General features: G+C 41.2%; 1 protein-coding gene across 2 annotated transcripts in view; it reads left to right on the top strand.

Annotated features, from left to right (window-relative positions):
- BIN3 (bridging integrator 3) overlaps positions 1–18,045 on the top strand; it is a 41,384-nt gene that overhangs the window by 5,537 nt on the left and 17,802 nt on the right. For both annotated transcript variants that reach the window (XM_081091127.1, XM_081091128.1), the window contains exon 2: positions 17,942–17,990. In XM_081091127.1, the coding sequence (XP_080947253.1) occupies positions 17,942–17,990 (49 nt within the window). The remainder of the gene's footprint in view (positions 1–17,941; positions 17,991–18,045) is intronic.

An 18,045-nucleotide genomic window follows, 5' to 3' on the forward strand; every position in this document is an offset into this window, starting at 1 on the left:
TGGCTTCCAAAATGCTTTCACTCCAACTCTCAGTCAGAAGTACCTTTGATATCACAACACACACACACACACACACACACACATTTGGAATAAGTTCCACACAATATATGTGTAATGTGCTCCGATATTTTTTATGTTCTATTTCATTTTTTATAGAATGACCCACTTTAATTGATTTCATGACTAATTTTAATATATGTTTACAATGAACTAATGAGTAGCAATTTACATGTCAATGATGGGTAGATATTCTACATAGACCTTAGTTTGAAAAACACTTATCTAGAAATTTATTACAAATATTCAGACTATAAGCTAATACCCATTACTTTAACTAGGTTAGAGATAGTGTTATTTGGTTGGTTTTTTTGTTTTTTTTGTGGGTTATAATAAATACAGAAGGGGCAGTTGTAGCAAGCGCTAGCCCTATTCTTTTAGATTTGCAAACTGTCAATCATTTTGAAAACCCAAGTAGATAAAAGCTTATACTGAGATATTCGGTGTGTTAGTAATTAGAGAAAAGCAGATTAAACCAATTGTGAGATGCCATTTCATAGCCATCAAACTGGCAAGAATTTTAAGTACTGGCAGTGCCAAGTATCTGAGGATGAAAGGCAGTGGGAACCAGCATCCACTTCTGGGGCCTGTGAGGTGTATAAAACGATGCCGCCATTTTGGAGCTGTATGCAGCACCTCCCACAGTTGGAGGCGGACCTGCCCCCTCACCCAGAGAAACTCCTGCACCCGTGGAACAGGTGACATGCAAGGACACAGGATGTTAGTTACTTCATCCTTTATAAATGCCCAGCCTCTAAAGCAGGGGTGGGGAACATTTGTGCTGCCAAGGGCCATGTGGATATTTATAACATCATTTTCGGGCCGTACAAAATTATCGACTTAAAAATTAGCCTGTTATGGTGACCAATGTCACCTCAATAAATTTAATTAAAAATTTTTTAATTAGCCTGTTATATTTGGTCATATATTTAGTTAACTCATCCCTAATGCAACAGGCCAAATGATCTCGAGGGCTTTCTATGGCCTACAGGCTGGACATTCCCCACCCCTGCTCTAAAGAATGGGTAAATGTGATACCTCTACATAATGAAATATGTAATAGTTAAAAGGAATGAAGTAGAGCTATGTGTATCAGCATGGACAGATCTGAAAACCTAATGCTGAACATAAAAAGCTAGTTTCAAAATGTTACATTCAGTATTGTACTGCATATATAAAGCTCAGACCTTTAAAACAGTACTTCATTGTGCTTATAGATATAAAGTTATATAGTAAAAATGTGTGGGAATACTAAACACTAAATCCGGGGTAGTGATTACATTTAGGGTAACAAGGAGGGAGAGGGAGAGGAGGAACTGGAATCAGGCTGTAGTCCTCAGAGCTTCCTCGGGATCTGTGCTGATGTACCATTTAAAGAACAAGTATGGCTTCGTGTAAGAATTTGACTACGCTAGGTGGTGGGTACATCAGTATTATTATATATACTCTGTAATTTTTCTAATTGTTTACAATACTATATAATTTTTGTCATGCCTGCCCTGGCCACCCCTCGTGGCTAGGGCTGCCCTCACTGTTTATAGCAAGAGAATTACTGCCTCCTGTGGGCAGTAGGTGGGGGTGACCTAGGGAGGTGGCTTGGAAATAAGTGTCTATCTCAGATCTCCTCCTTTCACTGCTTTCCTGGGGGCAAACCTTCAGCAGAGAGAGGAAAAGGAAGAGTGAAAGCTCTTTTTAAGGTTCCTGGTGGGTGAGAGAAGTGAACATGAGACTAGGGGGAATGCCTCAGAAGCTGAGCGGCTGGGCTGGTGCTTCTCCGAGTGCGTGCATCTGAGCCGCTGGGCACCACCCTCAGAGTGGAAGGTACCATCAGAGGGTTCTCTCCGGCTTGTCAAGTGAGCAGGACTCATCTTTCACCTCAGAGTGCCTTATGTTTCCCTTCTGTGAAATGTGGAAACCCACTCTCTACCTCTCTCTGTCCTAACAGGTTAAAATGAAAAGATGTGACAACTTGTCTGTCAAATATTAGGAGTTTCTCAAAGAGCTGCCAGGAAAAAGAAAAAACAGGAAGTTCAGACTACCTTTCTGAACTGCCTGCCTTCCTCTCTTCTCTTGACCTTCAGGTGCTCCATCAGCCTCCAGATTTCTTCCACTAGTCTTCTTACTTTTCAGGAGGAAGTCACCACTCAATTTTAAGCAAATATTTTAACTTGGACCTGGTAGTGGTGCATTCTGATATGAGACTGCTGCTTTCCCTGAAAACAAACAAAATCATTTCAGATTCGCCAGCCATACTGATCACTGTGTAACTTTGTGCAGGTCACCCCCTGGGCCTCAGTTTGGTCATCATCATCGAAAAATATTTGCAACAAATACTTGCAGGCTGATTACTACATATCAAGAACACTTTTAATCATTAAAAACTCATTTAGCCTCACGGCGACCCTATAAGATAGGTATAGTATTGTCCTACTTTGCTAGTATAGACAAGGAAACTGGGACACAGGGAAGCTAGCTGATACATATGTTCAAGGTCTCTTGAACAGGCAGTTGCCAGAGCCAGAACTTGAACCCAAGCCATCTGGCTCCAGAGTCTACCCCCTTATCCAGTGCACTGTCTCTTGTGTGAAACCTACGATAGCAGATACTCAATAAATGGTGGCTTCGATTAAATGATCTCACTCAACATTCTGTGATTCATTCTGCCTTTCCTTTCAGAGGTCAGCCTGGGGAGCAGTGGGGAAGGACAGATCATAGCTGAGCTGAGTGGTTGCTCTGGTCCAAGTCACAGAGTCATGCCTTTTATTTTTAAACACATGCATACCTCCTCATCCTGGTGGCAAGTCAGGGTAGTGTTCTCTGTGCTCTGGTGTTGGATCCGGCTAATTTAGGGAAAGCGCTGAGGTGGGGCTGGACAGGCTGTGGACATAGGCACTGGAAATAGATCATTTACTGCTCAGTTCGTTTCCTGTTCTGATGGGGTCTCTCATGTCCTTGCTCCGGCTGAACTTTCCTTGGCCCATTGGCATTGTGGCCAGCTGGCCCTTCAGAGAGAATGGCAGCCAACAGCAGCTGCTCTGCCAGAGCCAGCTGACTCCATAAGCCCTGCCCTGGCCCAGGCCCTTGCTTTTCTCTCTGATTGTCTAAGTGGTGGTAGCCTTGGAGAGGTCTCAGACCAGACAAAGCAATGTGATCCAAGGATCGGGTAACAGAAGGATGGGGGAGGAGGGCTTGTCCCTCCCGGCTGCAGAAGCTGCTGCCTTTCGCCCACCTTCCTGCTCTTGCCCAGACAGTGACTCAGGCCCAGACCACTCCCCCGGGAGCCAGGATTTCACCCACTATCAACTGCCGCCTACGCTCCCACAGCCCTCCCTTCATCCTCACATCCCTCCCCCCACGACTGCCATCTTGGTGCTCGGCTGAAGATATTAGAAAGATATAGGTGGGGTAGACTGAATCATTGCAGGGCGCTTTCCACCCCCAAGCCAAGCTTAGACTCATTCACACTCAGTAGAAACAATCCTGGAGGCCAAGTGAAGACCAGGGAAGAATACATAAATTTTAGCTTCTTTACACTTTTTGTAATGGAAGTGGAGGACTCTCCAAAGAAGGCAGGGCTTGAAGGGTCTGCTGGGGTGACCAGGGGATTCCCACCCAACTGCCATCTGGGCCTGCCTCTTGTCTCTCTGCATCTGCAGTGGAGGGGGTGGAGAAACAAAGGATTGAGAAACCTAGCAAATTGAAAATGCAAAAGAGCTGTTTTTGTAAATAGAAATTACACAAGAGCAGGAGTTTTTTTGGAAAGGTTTTACTGAGACAGAATTAGCCAACTGGCATCATGCTGCTAATAGAGATATTTACTGTTTGAAAAGTATATTTGTAGCTTTGGAGAACATCCTGTTGACTTTTCTTCATTGTGAAGGAAAATAGAACCTTTTTCCCCCTTTTCCCTCTGTACACAGAACTTTTTTCTTTTCTGAGGGGGGCACATTGGGGGTTGGAGAAGGTTAGGCTTGAGAGAAATGCTTTCTTCATTTTGCTGCCGAGACCAAAATATCCCTTCTCCTGCCCTCTGGTGCTCATATTTATGGAATGGGAAGCAGAACCAAGGAAGGAATCTGCTCCAGATGCTGGGAGCTCAGAGCCCTCTTGATTTCTTTCGGAACCTAGAGATTCTCTGGGGAACAAGCCCTGTCTTCTCTCTAGACCTCTGCTGACCCACCAGGTTTTGAGGGGAGGACCTGGTGGAGAGGAAAACCGGGAGGAGAGGAAAAAAGTTCTCAAGCCCTGCGAACCTGCCCATGGCCTGGAGGCTGCCGGCCTCAGCCCGTAGTCCCAGCTGGACCAGGCCACACTGCTCTGGGAGAAGCTGTGATGCTCTCACTCTTGCCACATGCTTTCCAAAGCAGCTGTTTCCCCTGCAGGAGTCCCTGCATGCCAGTAGGCGACTAGAACCCCAAGCATGGAATCGGGAAATCACTGAGAAGGGGCAGAAGAGCTGATTGAAGTGCCACTGTTGCTCTCCCTTCTCACTTTCCCTCACCACCTTCCACCACTTCAGTGGCAGAGAATCTGATGCCTCTATCGGGTGCCTGCCCTGGTTATCTGGCTATTTCTCTGGCAGAATGGAACATATCTACCATTTGGCAGCCTCAGAATAAACCCTGAGACTCTTCTCCCTTCGTGTTTCCTCTTAGGCTCTTTAAAATGTTTTCCCTTGACCCACACTCTGGTAACCTCACCCGGCTTTCCTGCCAATACCAAAGGCCGGCTCTGTTTTCTTGGTCTCCACTGAATGCCCTTTTCCCTTGACCCCAGCTGGTTCTTGTGGCTGGTGATATCCTTTTTAGGTTTTGTTTCAGTAAGATAAGGATTGGGAGACCAAAGACAATGATATTACCTTTCTTTGTTCTTTATATGGCCTTATCTAAGAAGAGTTTTTTTCAGGAACCTTAAATTAGAGTATGGTATTTTATAGGGCCCCTGGGGCAATATACTTATTTTACTCATTCATCCAGTGCTTACTGTGCACGTAAAACTAGGCTATAAGCTCCATGAGGTCATAGAATGAGTCTCTCTAGTTCAAGGGTGGCAAACCTATGACACGTGTGTGTCAGGTGACACACGAACTCATTTTTTTGGTTGATTTTTCTTTGTTAAATGGCATTTAAACATATAAAATAAATATCAAAAATATAAGTCTTTGTTTTACTATGGTTGCAAATACCAAAAAATTTCTATATGTGACACGGCACCAGAGTTAAGTTAGGGTTTTTCAAAATGCTGACACGCCGAGCTCAAAAGGTTCACCATCACTGCTCTAGTTCATCCTGATATCCCTAGAAACTAGCCTAATGCTAGGCATAAAGGAGGTCCTTATTTACTGAATATTTATTCAGTGAAATGTTAAAAATAGCACTGTGCATTGTGTAGTAATTACAAGAGTTACAAAGAAACATAACCGTTGGTCCCTGCCTTTGAGGTGCTTGCATGTCATAATCAGAAAGCAAGATGTGTAAACATTAAAGTTAATTAATCTGCACTCAAGTAGAGTTTACTTCAGTAACGAAAGGATGGCTCCGTCTTAGGAAATATATTTGATAGTTCATCACAATACTAGGTCATAGGAGAAAAAACTGGTCATCTATACGTATGCTGAAAACACATTGCTAGAATTCAAAAATCCAATCTTTGTATTTATTAGTAAACTAGGAAATTAGAAATTTCCTTATTCTCAGGAGGTGTTCTGGCTGAAATCATCTCTCTCTTTCATATATAATAGTAAAAGATGATCAAACTTGAAGCATTTTTATAAGTCAGAAACCTTTTTTCTGTAATTTCTAGCCAATGTCATAACACAAGACAAGAAATAAATGTAAAATATTGGGAAAGAAAAGGGAAATTTTATCATTATTTTCAAATAGATATGATTATTTGGAAAATCCAATTGGTTTTGTTTGTTTTTGTCTAGCTAAATTTTTTGGGCTATATAGGTTCCGTATGTAAGTGTGGTGACTGGTTTATTTAACACCCAATAGTTTTCCTATGTACCAGGAAGATAAAATGAAAAAGTGAATTTCATTACAATATAACCAAAAATATAAAATTTCATGGAACACACCTAAGACATGCGTAGGGCTAAAAATTTCATATATAAGTGTTACTTTAGAATCTTAATATTTAACAAAATAAATGTGGGGCAGCTATATGAAAAAACCTCTCCAGACTAAAGAACATAAAAAAGACTTGAATGAATAGGAAAAAATATTATGCTCCTGAATGAACAAACCTAATATTTGTAAATATATAGATTCTTCAAAAGTTAATCTGTAAATATAGTGTATTTTCAGTAATAAATATCCTGACTGGGGAGGAGGTAGGGGGTTAAGCAGATGATTTTGAAGTTCATCTTAAATAGTAAAATAAAATAGCCAAGAAATGTCATGAGAAGGGATTTGTTTGACTGGGTATTAAGAGCTAATTAATTAATTAACCTAAGTAATTGAATCTATGTTATTTGGCAAAAGAGTAGACAGGTCTATGGTATGGAATAGAAGTATTTGACACTGGTACAATGATTTTTCAAAGATAAATACGTTTTTAAATCATGTCCATACAACTGGCTTGCCATATACTCAAGCTCTAAATGGGCAATGATTTAAATATTAAAAAAACAAAACACTAAAATTCATATGGAATTGCAAGGGACACAGAACAGCCAGAATAGTCTTGACAAGAACAAAGTTGGAGGAATCACACTTCCCAATCTCAAAACTTACTACAGATTCACAGTAAATAAGATAGTGTGGTACTGGCATAAATATAGACATGTAGATTAGTGGAATAGAATTGAGAGTCCAGAAATAAACTTTTATTTTTATGACAGTTGATTTTTAAGAAGGATGCCAGGAAGGAATAGTCTTTTCAACAGACAGTGCTGGGATAACTGGATATCCATGTGCAAAAGAATTGAAGTTGGATCCTTACCTCACACCATACACAAAAATTAACTCAAAATGGATCAAAGGCCTAAATTTAAGAGGTAAAACTATAAAACTCTAAAAAGAAAACATAGAGGTAAATCTTTATGACATTGAATTTGGCAAGTAGTTCATAGATATACTACTAAAAGCACAAACAACAAAAGAAAAAATAGATTAGACTTCTTCAAAATCTAAAACTTTTGTGCTTCAAAGGACAACATTAAAAAAAATGAAAAACAAATCGCAAAAGAGAGAAAATATTTGAAAATCATATATCTGATTAAGGACTTGTACCCAGAAAATATAAAATAAAATTCTTACAACTCAACAATAAAAAGAAAAAGGCAGCCCAGTTTTAAATAGGCAAAGAATTTGAATAGATGTTTCTCCAAAGAAGATATACAAATGATCAATAAGCACATGAAAAGATGCTCAGCAACATTTGTCATCAGAGAAATGCAAATCAAAGCCACAGAGAAATAGCCCTCATACTAGAATGACTAAAGTAAAAAAAAGACAGACAATGACAAGTGTCGGTGAGGAGGTGGAGCAGTTGGAACCCTCATAAGCTGCTGGTGGGAATATGGAATGATGCATCCACTTGGAAGAACAGTCTGGCAGATCCTCAAAAGGTTAAACATCGACTTAGCAAATGGCCTAGCAGTTTCACTCCTAGATATATACCCAAGAGAAATAAAGACACATATCCACACAAAAACCTGTACATGAATGTTCATAGCAGCATTATTTATAGTAGTCCAGAAGTGGGAACAACCTAAATGTCCATCACCTGATGAATGAATAAAAATATTATCTATAACAAAAGCATAGTATGCTAATTAGACCAGACGTCCTTCCAGACGAAGCCAGGGCTGCAAGGGAAGCCAGGGTGCCTGGTGCCTGCTGGCAGCCAGAGGGAAGCCAGGGGAAGGAAGGCCTACTCTTGCTTGAATTTTGTGCATTGGGCCTCTAGTTCAGTAATAAAAAAGGAGTGAAGTACTGGCACATACTACAACATGGGTAATTCTTGAAAACATTTGCTAAGTAAAAGAAGCCAACACAAAATGCTACATCCTATATAATAAATAGCTAATTAGACAGCAGAATGACCATCCAGACGAAGCCGGGGCAGCCGCGAGGGCTGAGGCAGCCGGGGCTGGGAGGGCCTACCCTTGCACGAATTTTGTGCATCAGGCCTCTAGTATTATATAGTTCCATTTATATGAAATGTCCAGAAGGGGAAATCCATAGAGACAGAAGGTAGATTAATGGTTGCCAGGGGGCTGTGAGGGAGGAGGGAAGTGGGAGTGACAGCTAATAGATATGAATTCTTTTGGAGGTGATGAAAATATCTGAAGTTAGATAGTGGTGATTGTTGCACAACTCTCTGAATATACTAAAAAGAACCAAATTGTACATTTTAAAAGGATGACTATTGCGGCATGTGAATTACATCTCAATACTGTTATTTAAAAATTTTAATAAACCAGGTTCTGAGTGAAGATGACAGATAGAATACATACATCTAATTTATCTCCCTCACAAATCCCACAAGAAGCACAGTAAAGCAATTTTTTTAAAGGCATAAATAACCCTGACCAGTGTGGCTCAGTTGGTTGGATATCATCCTGTACCTCAGAAAGGTTGCTGGTTTGATTTCCCGATCAGGGCGCATGCCCAGGTTGCGGGCTTGGTCCCCAGTGGGGGGTGTGCAGGAGGCAGCCAGTGGATGTTCTGTTCTCACATCCATGTTTCTCTTTCTCCATCTCCCTTCCTTTCTTTCTAAAAATCAATAAAAAATATTTAAAAATAAATAATATTTAAAAATAAATAAACACATAAATCTGCAAAATTAGGGAGAATAGAAGTTACATCAACAACATTTGGGAACTGGAACGCACTTATGTGAGGTGACTGACTTAGCAGTTCCAAGAAAGCCAAAGTCTAAACTGGGAAAACTAGGAGTCATCCAACTTACACCACCAAATTCTCAAAGGTTCAAGAATTGGTGGCACTAGGTGCCTATAGAAATGGGGTGAGCGGAGCATTCAATTCAGGAGGATTGGTTGGAAGCTGTTCATGATTAAATTCAGAACCCTACCATCTCCTCCCCAACCCCATTTCACTGGGAGACTGTCCTTGCCTCATCTGAGCAGAATAATGAAGGGACTCCCCTGGAGAGTGTGAAACAGGGAGTTTCTATCGTAGGGCACACAAAGGTAGATATACTGTGTGACACTAATAAAGCTTAACCTTCATGGCCCCTTGCTTGCATGGGCCTTTTCCAGGGCCCTGGAGGGAACCCTAGCTGTGTGTTCATAAGATCCTGTGTTTTTGTAAACTTCAGAATGTATTTATACTGCACTCAGTTAAAACCTCTGCCTTCACTTCCTCCTTCTGAGGTCAGGCAGCTTTGGAACAGCCTGTGCCTTTTGGAGGATAGGGCAGGGGTAGGGGTTGAATTGGGAGTATGCTGTTTTATCTGTAATTTGTAAAGGCATTTTTAGAAAAGTTTAATGAGACAAGTGAGAAATTACAGATTACTGAGTTGGAAATACACAAAGGGTATACCATTTGGGGCCATCTTTAAATTTATTTTAAGACTAAGGAAAATTGGAAATGACAGAGATGAGCCATTAAATCAGTAGATAGTCTGAATCAAGTGAAGTACAATAAAACATTTTTTAATTGTATCAAAAGCTAGAAATTAAGAGGATGAGATCAATTTTAAATAGAAGTGATGATTGTTCGATAAGCCAACGAAGAGGAGGACCAAATCATAGAACACATTGATAAAACATGTAAGTTTCTGGTGGATTTAACATGGAAGGCATAGTGAAGGCAGCCTAGATCTCATGGTGCGCTCTCCTACAAGGACAGCAGTGACAAACTGGTTACTCATTAATGCAGAGAGCATCAAGATTAGTCACCGTGCAAGAAAACTTGAAATGTGCCCTGAAATCTTAGTCTATTTATGAAAGAAACATGAGATTTTTCCTAAATTTACAGCAATCCTAAAATTTATATTGCTTACATATTGCCAATAAGCTGGAAAAAAAAAACAACTTTCTAAACTGTCAGTAGTAGAACACAAATTTCAGTCAACCATACTAGAAGTTGACTGAATTATTGTCTTTTTTCTCTAAGAAAATGGTGTTACCAACTCCGTGTCACATGAAGAGGCAATCATAGACTTTGCAGCCAAAAAATACAGGATAATAAATATAGAGGTGTGTCAGGCAGATGATTAATAAAAATATTAGGTTATTCTTGATTTTCTGATGTTCCTGTTGTCAGTTTTTATAACTTGTAATTTATTATGCTCTTTTCTCTGTCTAAATAAACAGTCACTTTCATGCCTATTTTTATATTTGTAATTTTGTATTCTTTTTCTTTAGGAGACCATGCAAAATTGTATAAACTTCAGGCCCACAAAACCCAGACCCACTTGAAGCACAGTTGAGGGCAGGATTCCTATACTAAAGGCAGGAGGGTGAAGTGAATTAACGCATGTGGTGTGCACATATGCGCACACACAAACGCACAGGACCTCTCGTACTCACTGAGCTCCCAGATTGCTGAGCTGGGCCTTCATTCCCAAGTCAAAAGAGTGGAAGAATCTTCTCTAGGGAATTTTACCTGCCCAGGAGAAAAGACTAGATACTGACATCAGGGTTCCCCACAAAACTGCTCCATCAGATTACCCTACACAATAGACAGTAATTATTCATGTATTCACAGCTTCTAGTCAGGTTTTTCCCCCCAGTCATATATATGAGCAGATAACCAAGAATTACCACACATTTAAGGAAAGTGTCTGGTATGAAAAGTGGAGACTAAAACAGAAAAAAAGCAACTTGAAGGAAAATAGACTATAAAGGAAGAAGAAACTTTTGTAAAGGTATTAAGATCCTCAGGTAAGGCATCCATGAATTAAAAACAATACCTTAAAAAAGGACATCCTGAAAAGTAAAAAGAGCTCTTGGAAATTAAAAATACAATAGAAATGAAAAACTCTTTAGAAGTATTAGAAAATAAGGAAACACTGAAAAAAACAGAGAGAGTAAAGGACAAGCCAGGAGGGTCAGCATCAAAATTATAAGAATTTCAGAAATAAGAAACAGGACACAACAAAGGTGTTGTGTGGTTTTTAATCCCAGAACTAAATGTTGTAAATTGCCAAATTGCAGGAGTCCTATTGAGTACCACAGGACAGTGGGTGAAATTAGACCCACAAGCTACATGAGCATATGAACCAACAAGCTTGCATAAAGAAAATAAAAGCAGGTCACAGAAAAGGATGAAAATCACAGCAGTACTGGGAGATGAGGAGCTAGTGGAACAATGCCTTTGAGATTCTGAAAGAAATTATGTCCAGCCTATAATTTTATACCCAGGCAAACTAGTGTGACAGTAGAATAAAAGCATTTCAGTATGCAAAGTCTTAAAAATTATCTCGCACACACTTTTTCTCCACCTAAATGAAGAGTAAATCAAGAAAGGAAGACGTGGAATCCAGGTATCAAAATTCATGGGAGAGAGGCAAAAGGAACTTCTGTGAGGAAGATGAAGGGGGAGCCCAGGATGCCTACTGTACACCAAATGGAGGTGACCCAGTAAAGCTGGAGCAGGCCAAAGTGGAGATAATAGAATACCTGATGGAAATTAATGTAGTGGGAGTAGATTTAGACAACTGAGATGGAATTAGGGGTAAATACATGGAAAATTAAGCATGTGAAAGAAAAGTGACAATTATTGTAATGAAAGCAAAACATACAATGCTACTAGTTATATATTGCTGTGTAACAAATTGCCTCACAACTTAGTGTCTTAAAACAATACCAGTTTCCGTTGGTCAGGGATGTGGAAGTGTCTGGGGGATCTGGCTTGGAAACTGGAGGTTACAATTCAGTGCATCAGCCAGAACTGCAGTCTTCTGAAGGCTTGGCTGAGCTGAACAATCTACTAGCTGCTGTTTGCAGGAAGGAAAATGCATCCCATTAGGCTCCTAATAGTTTACTTAGTATTGCCCCAACCAAATTATAATATATACTAGAGGCCTGGTGCACGACATTCGTGCACTGGTGGGGGGAGTGTCCCTCAGCCTGGCCTGCACCCTCTCGTAGTCCGAGACCCCTCAGGGGATGTCTGCCTACCACAGAGGCGGGAGAGGCTCCCACCACCGTGAGCCCGGCTTCCGGCTGAGCAGCGCTCCCTCTGTGGAAGCACACTGATCACCAGGGGGCAGCTCCTGCGTCTGTCATTTGCCCCCTGGTGGTCAATGTGCATCATAGCAACCAGTCATTCCGCTGTTTGGTCAATTTGCATATTAGCCTTTTATTATATAGGATTGAGAAGAAGGAGAGTTGCCAATGTGCCTTTGTGTTACAAGTTGGAGATTGTAAAGAGATTTCTTTGTTTAGTTAAGTCTTCCTCTTCCAAAATAAAAGATAAATAGCTAGTGCCTAAAACTTAACACTCATGAAGTAGCAATACAAGCATTTTTATGTGGAGATGCAGATGCTGACCAGAAACAGAGCTAGTGACAGCATTGGTCTCAGCAATGAGATTCAGAGGCCTAGAGCAGTGGTCGCCAACCTTTCAGACCTCACGGACCACCAGTAATCCATGGACCACCAGTTTGCGACCACTGGCCTAGAGCCTAATGTTTTACTTAACAAAGCCTGGTGCCTTATTAAACTATTTACATGTATAAATCTGATAAAAGTAAAATTTAGATTAATAAAAGGAAATCATAAAAGTAATAAAGTAGACCTAGCTGGTTTGGCTCAGTGGATAGAGCATCGGCGCGTCCCGGGTTCGATTCCAGTCACGTGCACACACATACCTCAGTAGCAGGCTCCTCCCTGGCCCAAGGCCTGGTTGGGGCGCGTGCAAGAGGCAACTAAGCAATGTGTTTCTCTCACATCAACATTTCTCTCTGTCCTTCCCTCTCTCTCCCATTCTCTCTAAAAATCAATGGAAAAATATCTTCAGGTAAGGATAAAAAAATATAATTAAGTATAGGTGAATTTTTATACTGAGGTGGAAGAGGCAGGCTTTTCTCAGTGTGATTACAACAAAAGAAGAAATCATAAAGGAAAAGATTAATTGGCTAAATTTGTCTTCATATTCAACAAAAGCTTCTATACCGTAAACACTCAGTGTACAAAGGATAAAGGCAAACCCCAAGCCAGGAAAAAATCCTAATTAAACAGGCCAGAGGGCTGGTGGTAAAATGTTAACTATTTCTGTCTTTTAAAAAACACAAACTGTTTTAGTCTGTCTCTAAGGCAATTTGCAAATACAGCAAAGCCTTGAACGTGTATATATTCTTTGACCCAGCAATTTCAGTTATAAGAGTTTATCCTATGTGACTAATCCTTGATATGCACAAAAATTTAGCTATTAGTTTTGTTTATAATAGAAGGAAGTTTGAAACAGTTGAAGTGACCACCAGTAAGTAATGTGAATTACAAAAATAAAACTAGCCAGTGTGGCTCAGTTGGTTGGAGCATAGTCCCATACACTGGAAGGTCGCTGGTTCAATCCCTGGTTGGGATGTGTACAGGAGGCAACCAATCAGTGTTTCTCTCTCACATCAATGTTTCTTCTCTCCCTCTCCCTTCCTCTCTAAAATCAAAAACATTTTTTAAGTTGTATAAATAAAATAAAACTAGTGGTACAGGTGTATAATGAAACACTAGGTATCTTTTTTTAATTTATTTTTATTTTAGTAAATCTTTATTGTTCAGATTATTACATTTGTTCCTCTTTTTTTCCCCCCATAGCTCCCCTCCACCCAGTTCCCACCCCACCCTCTGCCCTTACCCCCCCCACTGTCCTCATCCCTAGGTGCACAATTTTTGTCCAGTCTCTTCCCGCATCTCCCACACCCCTTTCCCCACCAAGAATAGTGAGTCCATTCCCTTTCTATGTCCCTGATTCTATTATAATCACCAGTTCATTCTGTTCATCAGATTATTTATTCACTTGATTCTTAGATTCACTTGTTGATAGATGTGTATTTGTTGTTCATAATTTGTATCTTTACCTTTTTCTTCTTCTTCCTCTTAAAGGATACCTTTCAGCATTTCATATAATCCTGGTTTGGTGGTGATGAACTCCTTTAGCTTTTCCTTATCTGTGAAGCTCTTTATCTGACCTTCAATTCTGAATGATAGCTTTGCTGGATAAAGTAATCTTGGTTGTAGGTTCTTGGCATTCATCACTTTGAATATTTCTTGCCACTCCCTTCTGGCCTGCAAAGTTTCTGTTGAGAAATCAGCTGACAGTCGTATGGGTATTCCCTTGTAGGTAACTGAGTTTCTTTCTCTTGCTGCTTTTAAGATTCTCTCTTTGTCTTTTTCTCTTGGCATTTTAATTATGATGTGTCTTGGTGTGGTCCTCTTTGGATTCCTTTTGTTTGGGGTTCTCTGCGCTTCTTGGACCTGTAAGTCTATTTCTTTCACCAGGTAGGGGAAGTTTTCTGTCATTATTTCTTCAAATAGCTTTTCAATATCTTGGTCTCTCTCATCTTCTGGCACCCCTATAATTCTGATGTTGGTACGCTTGAAGCTGTCCCAGAGGCTCCTTACACTATCTTCGTATTTTCGGATTCTTTTTTCATTTTGCTTTTCTGGTTGGGTGTTTTTTGCTTCTTCGCATTTCAAATCTTTGCCTTGATTCTTGCGCTCCTCTGGTCTGCTGTTGGGAGTCTGTATAGTATTCGTTATTTCAGTCTGTGTATGCTTAATTTCTAGTTGGTTCTTTATCATAACATCGAGGGTCTCATTAGATTTCTTGAGGATCTCAGTAACTTTATCGGCGGCTTCTAGACAGTTCTTGAGAGACCTTAAAAGTGTGGTTCTGAACTCAATATCCTCCATTGACAGTTTTGTCCTGTTTCTTTGTCTCCGCAATTTTTATGCTTTCTTGGTGCACCCCCTAGTGGTCTTTGTGCGCAGTCTTGTTGTAGTTAAGCCTTGATTGTTGTAGTTAATACTAGGGGGATTTGACCTCCAGGCCAACTGGCTGTGAGAATCAGCTGTGTCAAAACACTAGGTATCTTTTAAAAGAACGATGAAAACTATATTGGCATATAAAAACATTCATGGTAAGTTTCCTCTACTTTTAACATTTATGTAAATACTTATATACATGTGTACACATGTATGTACACACTGAAATTTGGGGTATTACTGTTTATTTTGGAATTGTGTATTTGTCATTTGCGTTTTTCCATGTTTTCCAAGTTTTTGACACTGATCAAATGCTAGTTTTATAGTCAAGGAGGAAAAAAACTAAAGGGATTTTTTTTAGTTTATTTGAAAAATATGAAGAGTGAAAATAAGAAAACAGTAATCATATTCTTACCACCTAGAGTTAACCACTACTAACATTTGGCATATTTGTGTTCGTTTTCTTTTCTTTCTGCAAATTTTTAAAATAGTAATACCAAACCAATAACCTTGGTTATCTTTTATATATGAGATTGTAGACTATTTGGGGGTTTTCCTCCCCCTCCTTTCTCTCATTTATACTTTTCTGTATTTTTCAAGTTTTCTCTGATGAGCATGCTTTACTTTTTAAAGGAATGAAGTGTTCTTTAAAATACATACCATTTCTTAAAATACACACAGTCAGCGCTTCATACCTTCAGGTTTCACATCTGTGGATTCAATCCACTGCATATTGAAAACAGCATCCGCAGTTGGGAACCCATAGATGCAGAGGGCCCCTGTTTACACCGTTCTGTATGCAGGACCTGAGTACCAGCAGATTTTGGTCTCTGCAGGGAGCCCTGGGCCGCATCCCCACCGGATACCAAGGGGCTACTATAATAACAGATGCCTGTGAAAGTGTGAAACTATGAGTAGTGGAGAGACAACTGGACTGGATGTCAGAGCCTGATGGTGTATCCCTGGCTCTGCTGTGAGCCCGCAGAATGACCCTGGGCTGGTCACGGAACCTCTCCAGATCTCTCTCTCATCTACAAGTGAGAGGTTTAAACTGGAAACATTTCTATGGTAACTTACAGTTCTAAAAATACTGTGATTCTAAATTAAGATTGAGAGAGAGTCTGTGGCTCCACAGATAACGGACTGTAAGTTCTTAATTTCTTGGTACCTAGTCCGCAGTACTAGACTCCGTTAGCATCGTCCTGAAGACCACTCTGAGGGTCCTTTAGCATTCTCATCCGCCACTCCATGATCTTAGAATGGAGATTCGGTTTCCATAAGCTGGAAGGACCATCTATTCCAACTGTTGTGTTTTATAGTTTAAAAAACTGAGCTCAGGGAGACTGCAATTTGTTCAAATCACAAAACTAGTCAGAGGCGGAGATGGGCTTTCCGCTTCCTGGCCTGAGCTTCTTATCCCACACGTGCTTCGCGCACCGCAGGCCGGTCTTTCCTCAGTGCCTCCAGGACCTCATTTATACTGTCACCCAAGTGGTCCTTGAGGGCAGTTGTTCACTGTCCGAAACCATTGTGTCAGTCACCTATAAGCTGATTTGGGGGACAGGCACGTGGGGGCCAGGGAGGGATCAAGGAGCTCGTCTGTCCATACCCTTTTCTCTTTAGGTCTAAGAAAGGGAAATAGCCATTTCATTTTTTCTTTCCTTTTCAGTTCCATAGCTTACCTTTCCCCCCAGTACTTATATAGCCAGAGATTATTTGTTTACAGAAGCCACGTGAATCAGCCAGTCCCCAGAGGGTTAACACTCCCAAATTACGGGGTGGGTTAACAATAAACAGGATGTCCTCCAGAAATTAAATTTAAACCACTGTGACTCAGGCTGGCCCATCCTCTAACCAGATCACTGTCTGGGGTTATTATCGGTGGTTAATTATACCATTGGGTTTAGCAACAGTTTGGGCCAAGAGAAACCAGGCTGGGAGAAGGGGGTGTAGAGGGAAGGGGCCCGGTGGACGGGGTGGGTGCAGCAGTGGGAGCAGGAGGTTTGAATGGAAGAGGCTGAAAGGAGTGGGAGTGGTGGTCTGATCTGTCTCCTCAGGGCTCTACTGCAGCCTCTTCCCTGAGCTGATCCCTGGGAAGGGGGGTGAAGCCAACATGTCTATAGCTGTTGGGGTGCACTGTGTTTGCTTTCTCGTCTGGCTGCACTGCTTTTCTCAGAATTTAGAATCATAAGGTTTTCAGCATGTTAAGGAAGCTTCTAGATTATCTAGCTTAACCCTGTTGCTTCACTGAGTAGGGAATTAAGGCACAGGTCAGTGGTTACCTGCCGAAGGGCAGCCTGCTCAGCGGAGGCGGAGGCAAGGTTCGTGCTCAGGTTGAGACTCCTAGACCATGACCTGCCCTTCTGCCAAACTGTCTTCCATCTCTAAGTGGGGGACCTGAGGTGCAGAGCCTTCTAGCAAGTTCAAGGCCGAGTTGGGCTGGATTTCAGATTCTTGGAGTTAGCTTCATTTAGATTTTGTCAGTTGTCATGGGAAATAGTCCAGCCCGCTGATCCTTAATGCCCCTACAGTTTGTCATCTCTCCCAGCCATAGAAGAAGCCCTTCAGAGCCACAGTTTGTCCCTCTGAAGGGAAAAGTGAAGCACCTATAGGGATGTGTGGTTTTGATGATGCTTTTCAAGGCATGTTTTCTAGGGTAACAGCCACCTAAGTGAGCCTGTACTTTCTAACTTTGCTCCTTGAGACACAAGGTTTATGGTGACTGCTGTTTGTATAGTATCTCCCCTCTCCTGCTCTGGGGCAGAAGGTGGTGCCCAAGACCTCCATCTGACGCTGTCCATGGGAGCATGACCGTCCCAGAGCCCAGCCTGGCTGCTGATGGCCCTAGACTCACAGGGCACGTGGTGCGGGTGGCAGAAAGCGAGCCGCTGCCACTGTGTTTTACCTGTATTTCCTCAGCTCTTTTTAGCCACATCCTTCCCCATTTCTCCTAACATCCCTCTTTGTCTCTTTGCCTTATAGGATTCCTTTCAAGATTGGGCAACCCAAGAAACAGATTGTCCCCAAAACAGTGAGTAACCCGATTCTTGCATTCTGAGACTCAGTTCTGTCTTGCATGGCCTTCG

This window comes from Myotis nattereri (assembly GCF_964212035.1).
Source record: "Myotis nattereri genome assembly, chromosome: 5".
NCBI classification, from domain to species: domain Eukaryota; kingdom Metazoa; phylum Chordata; class Mammalia; order Chiroptera; family Vespertilionidae; genus Myotis; species Myotis nattereri.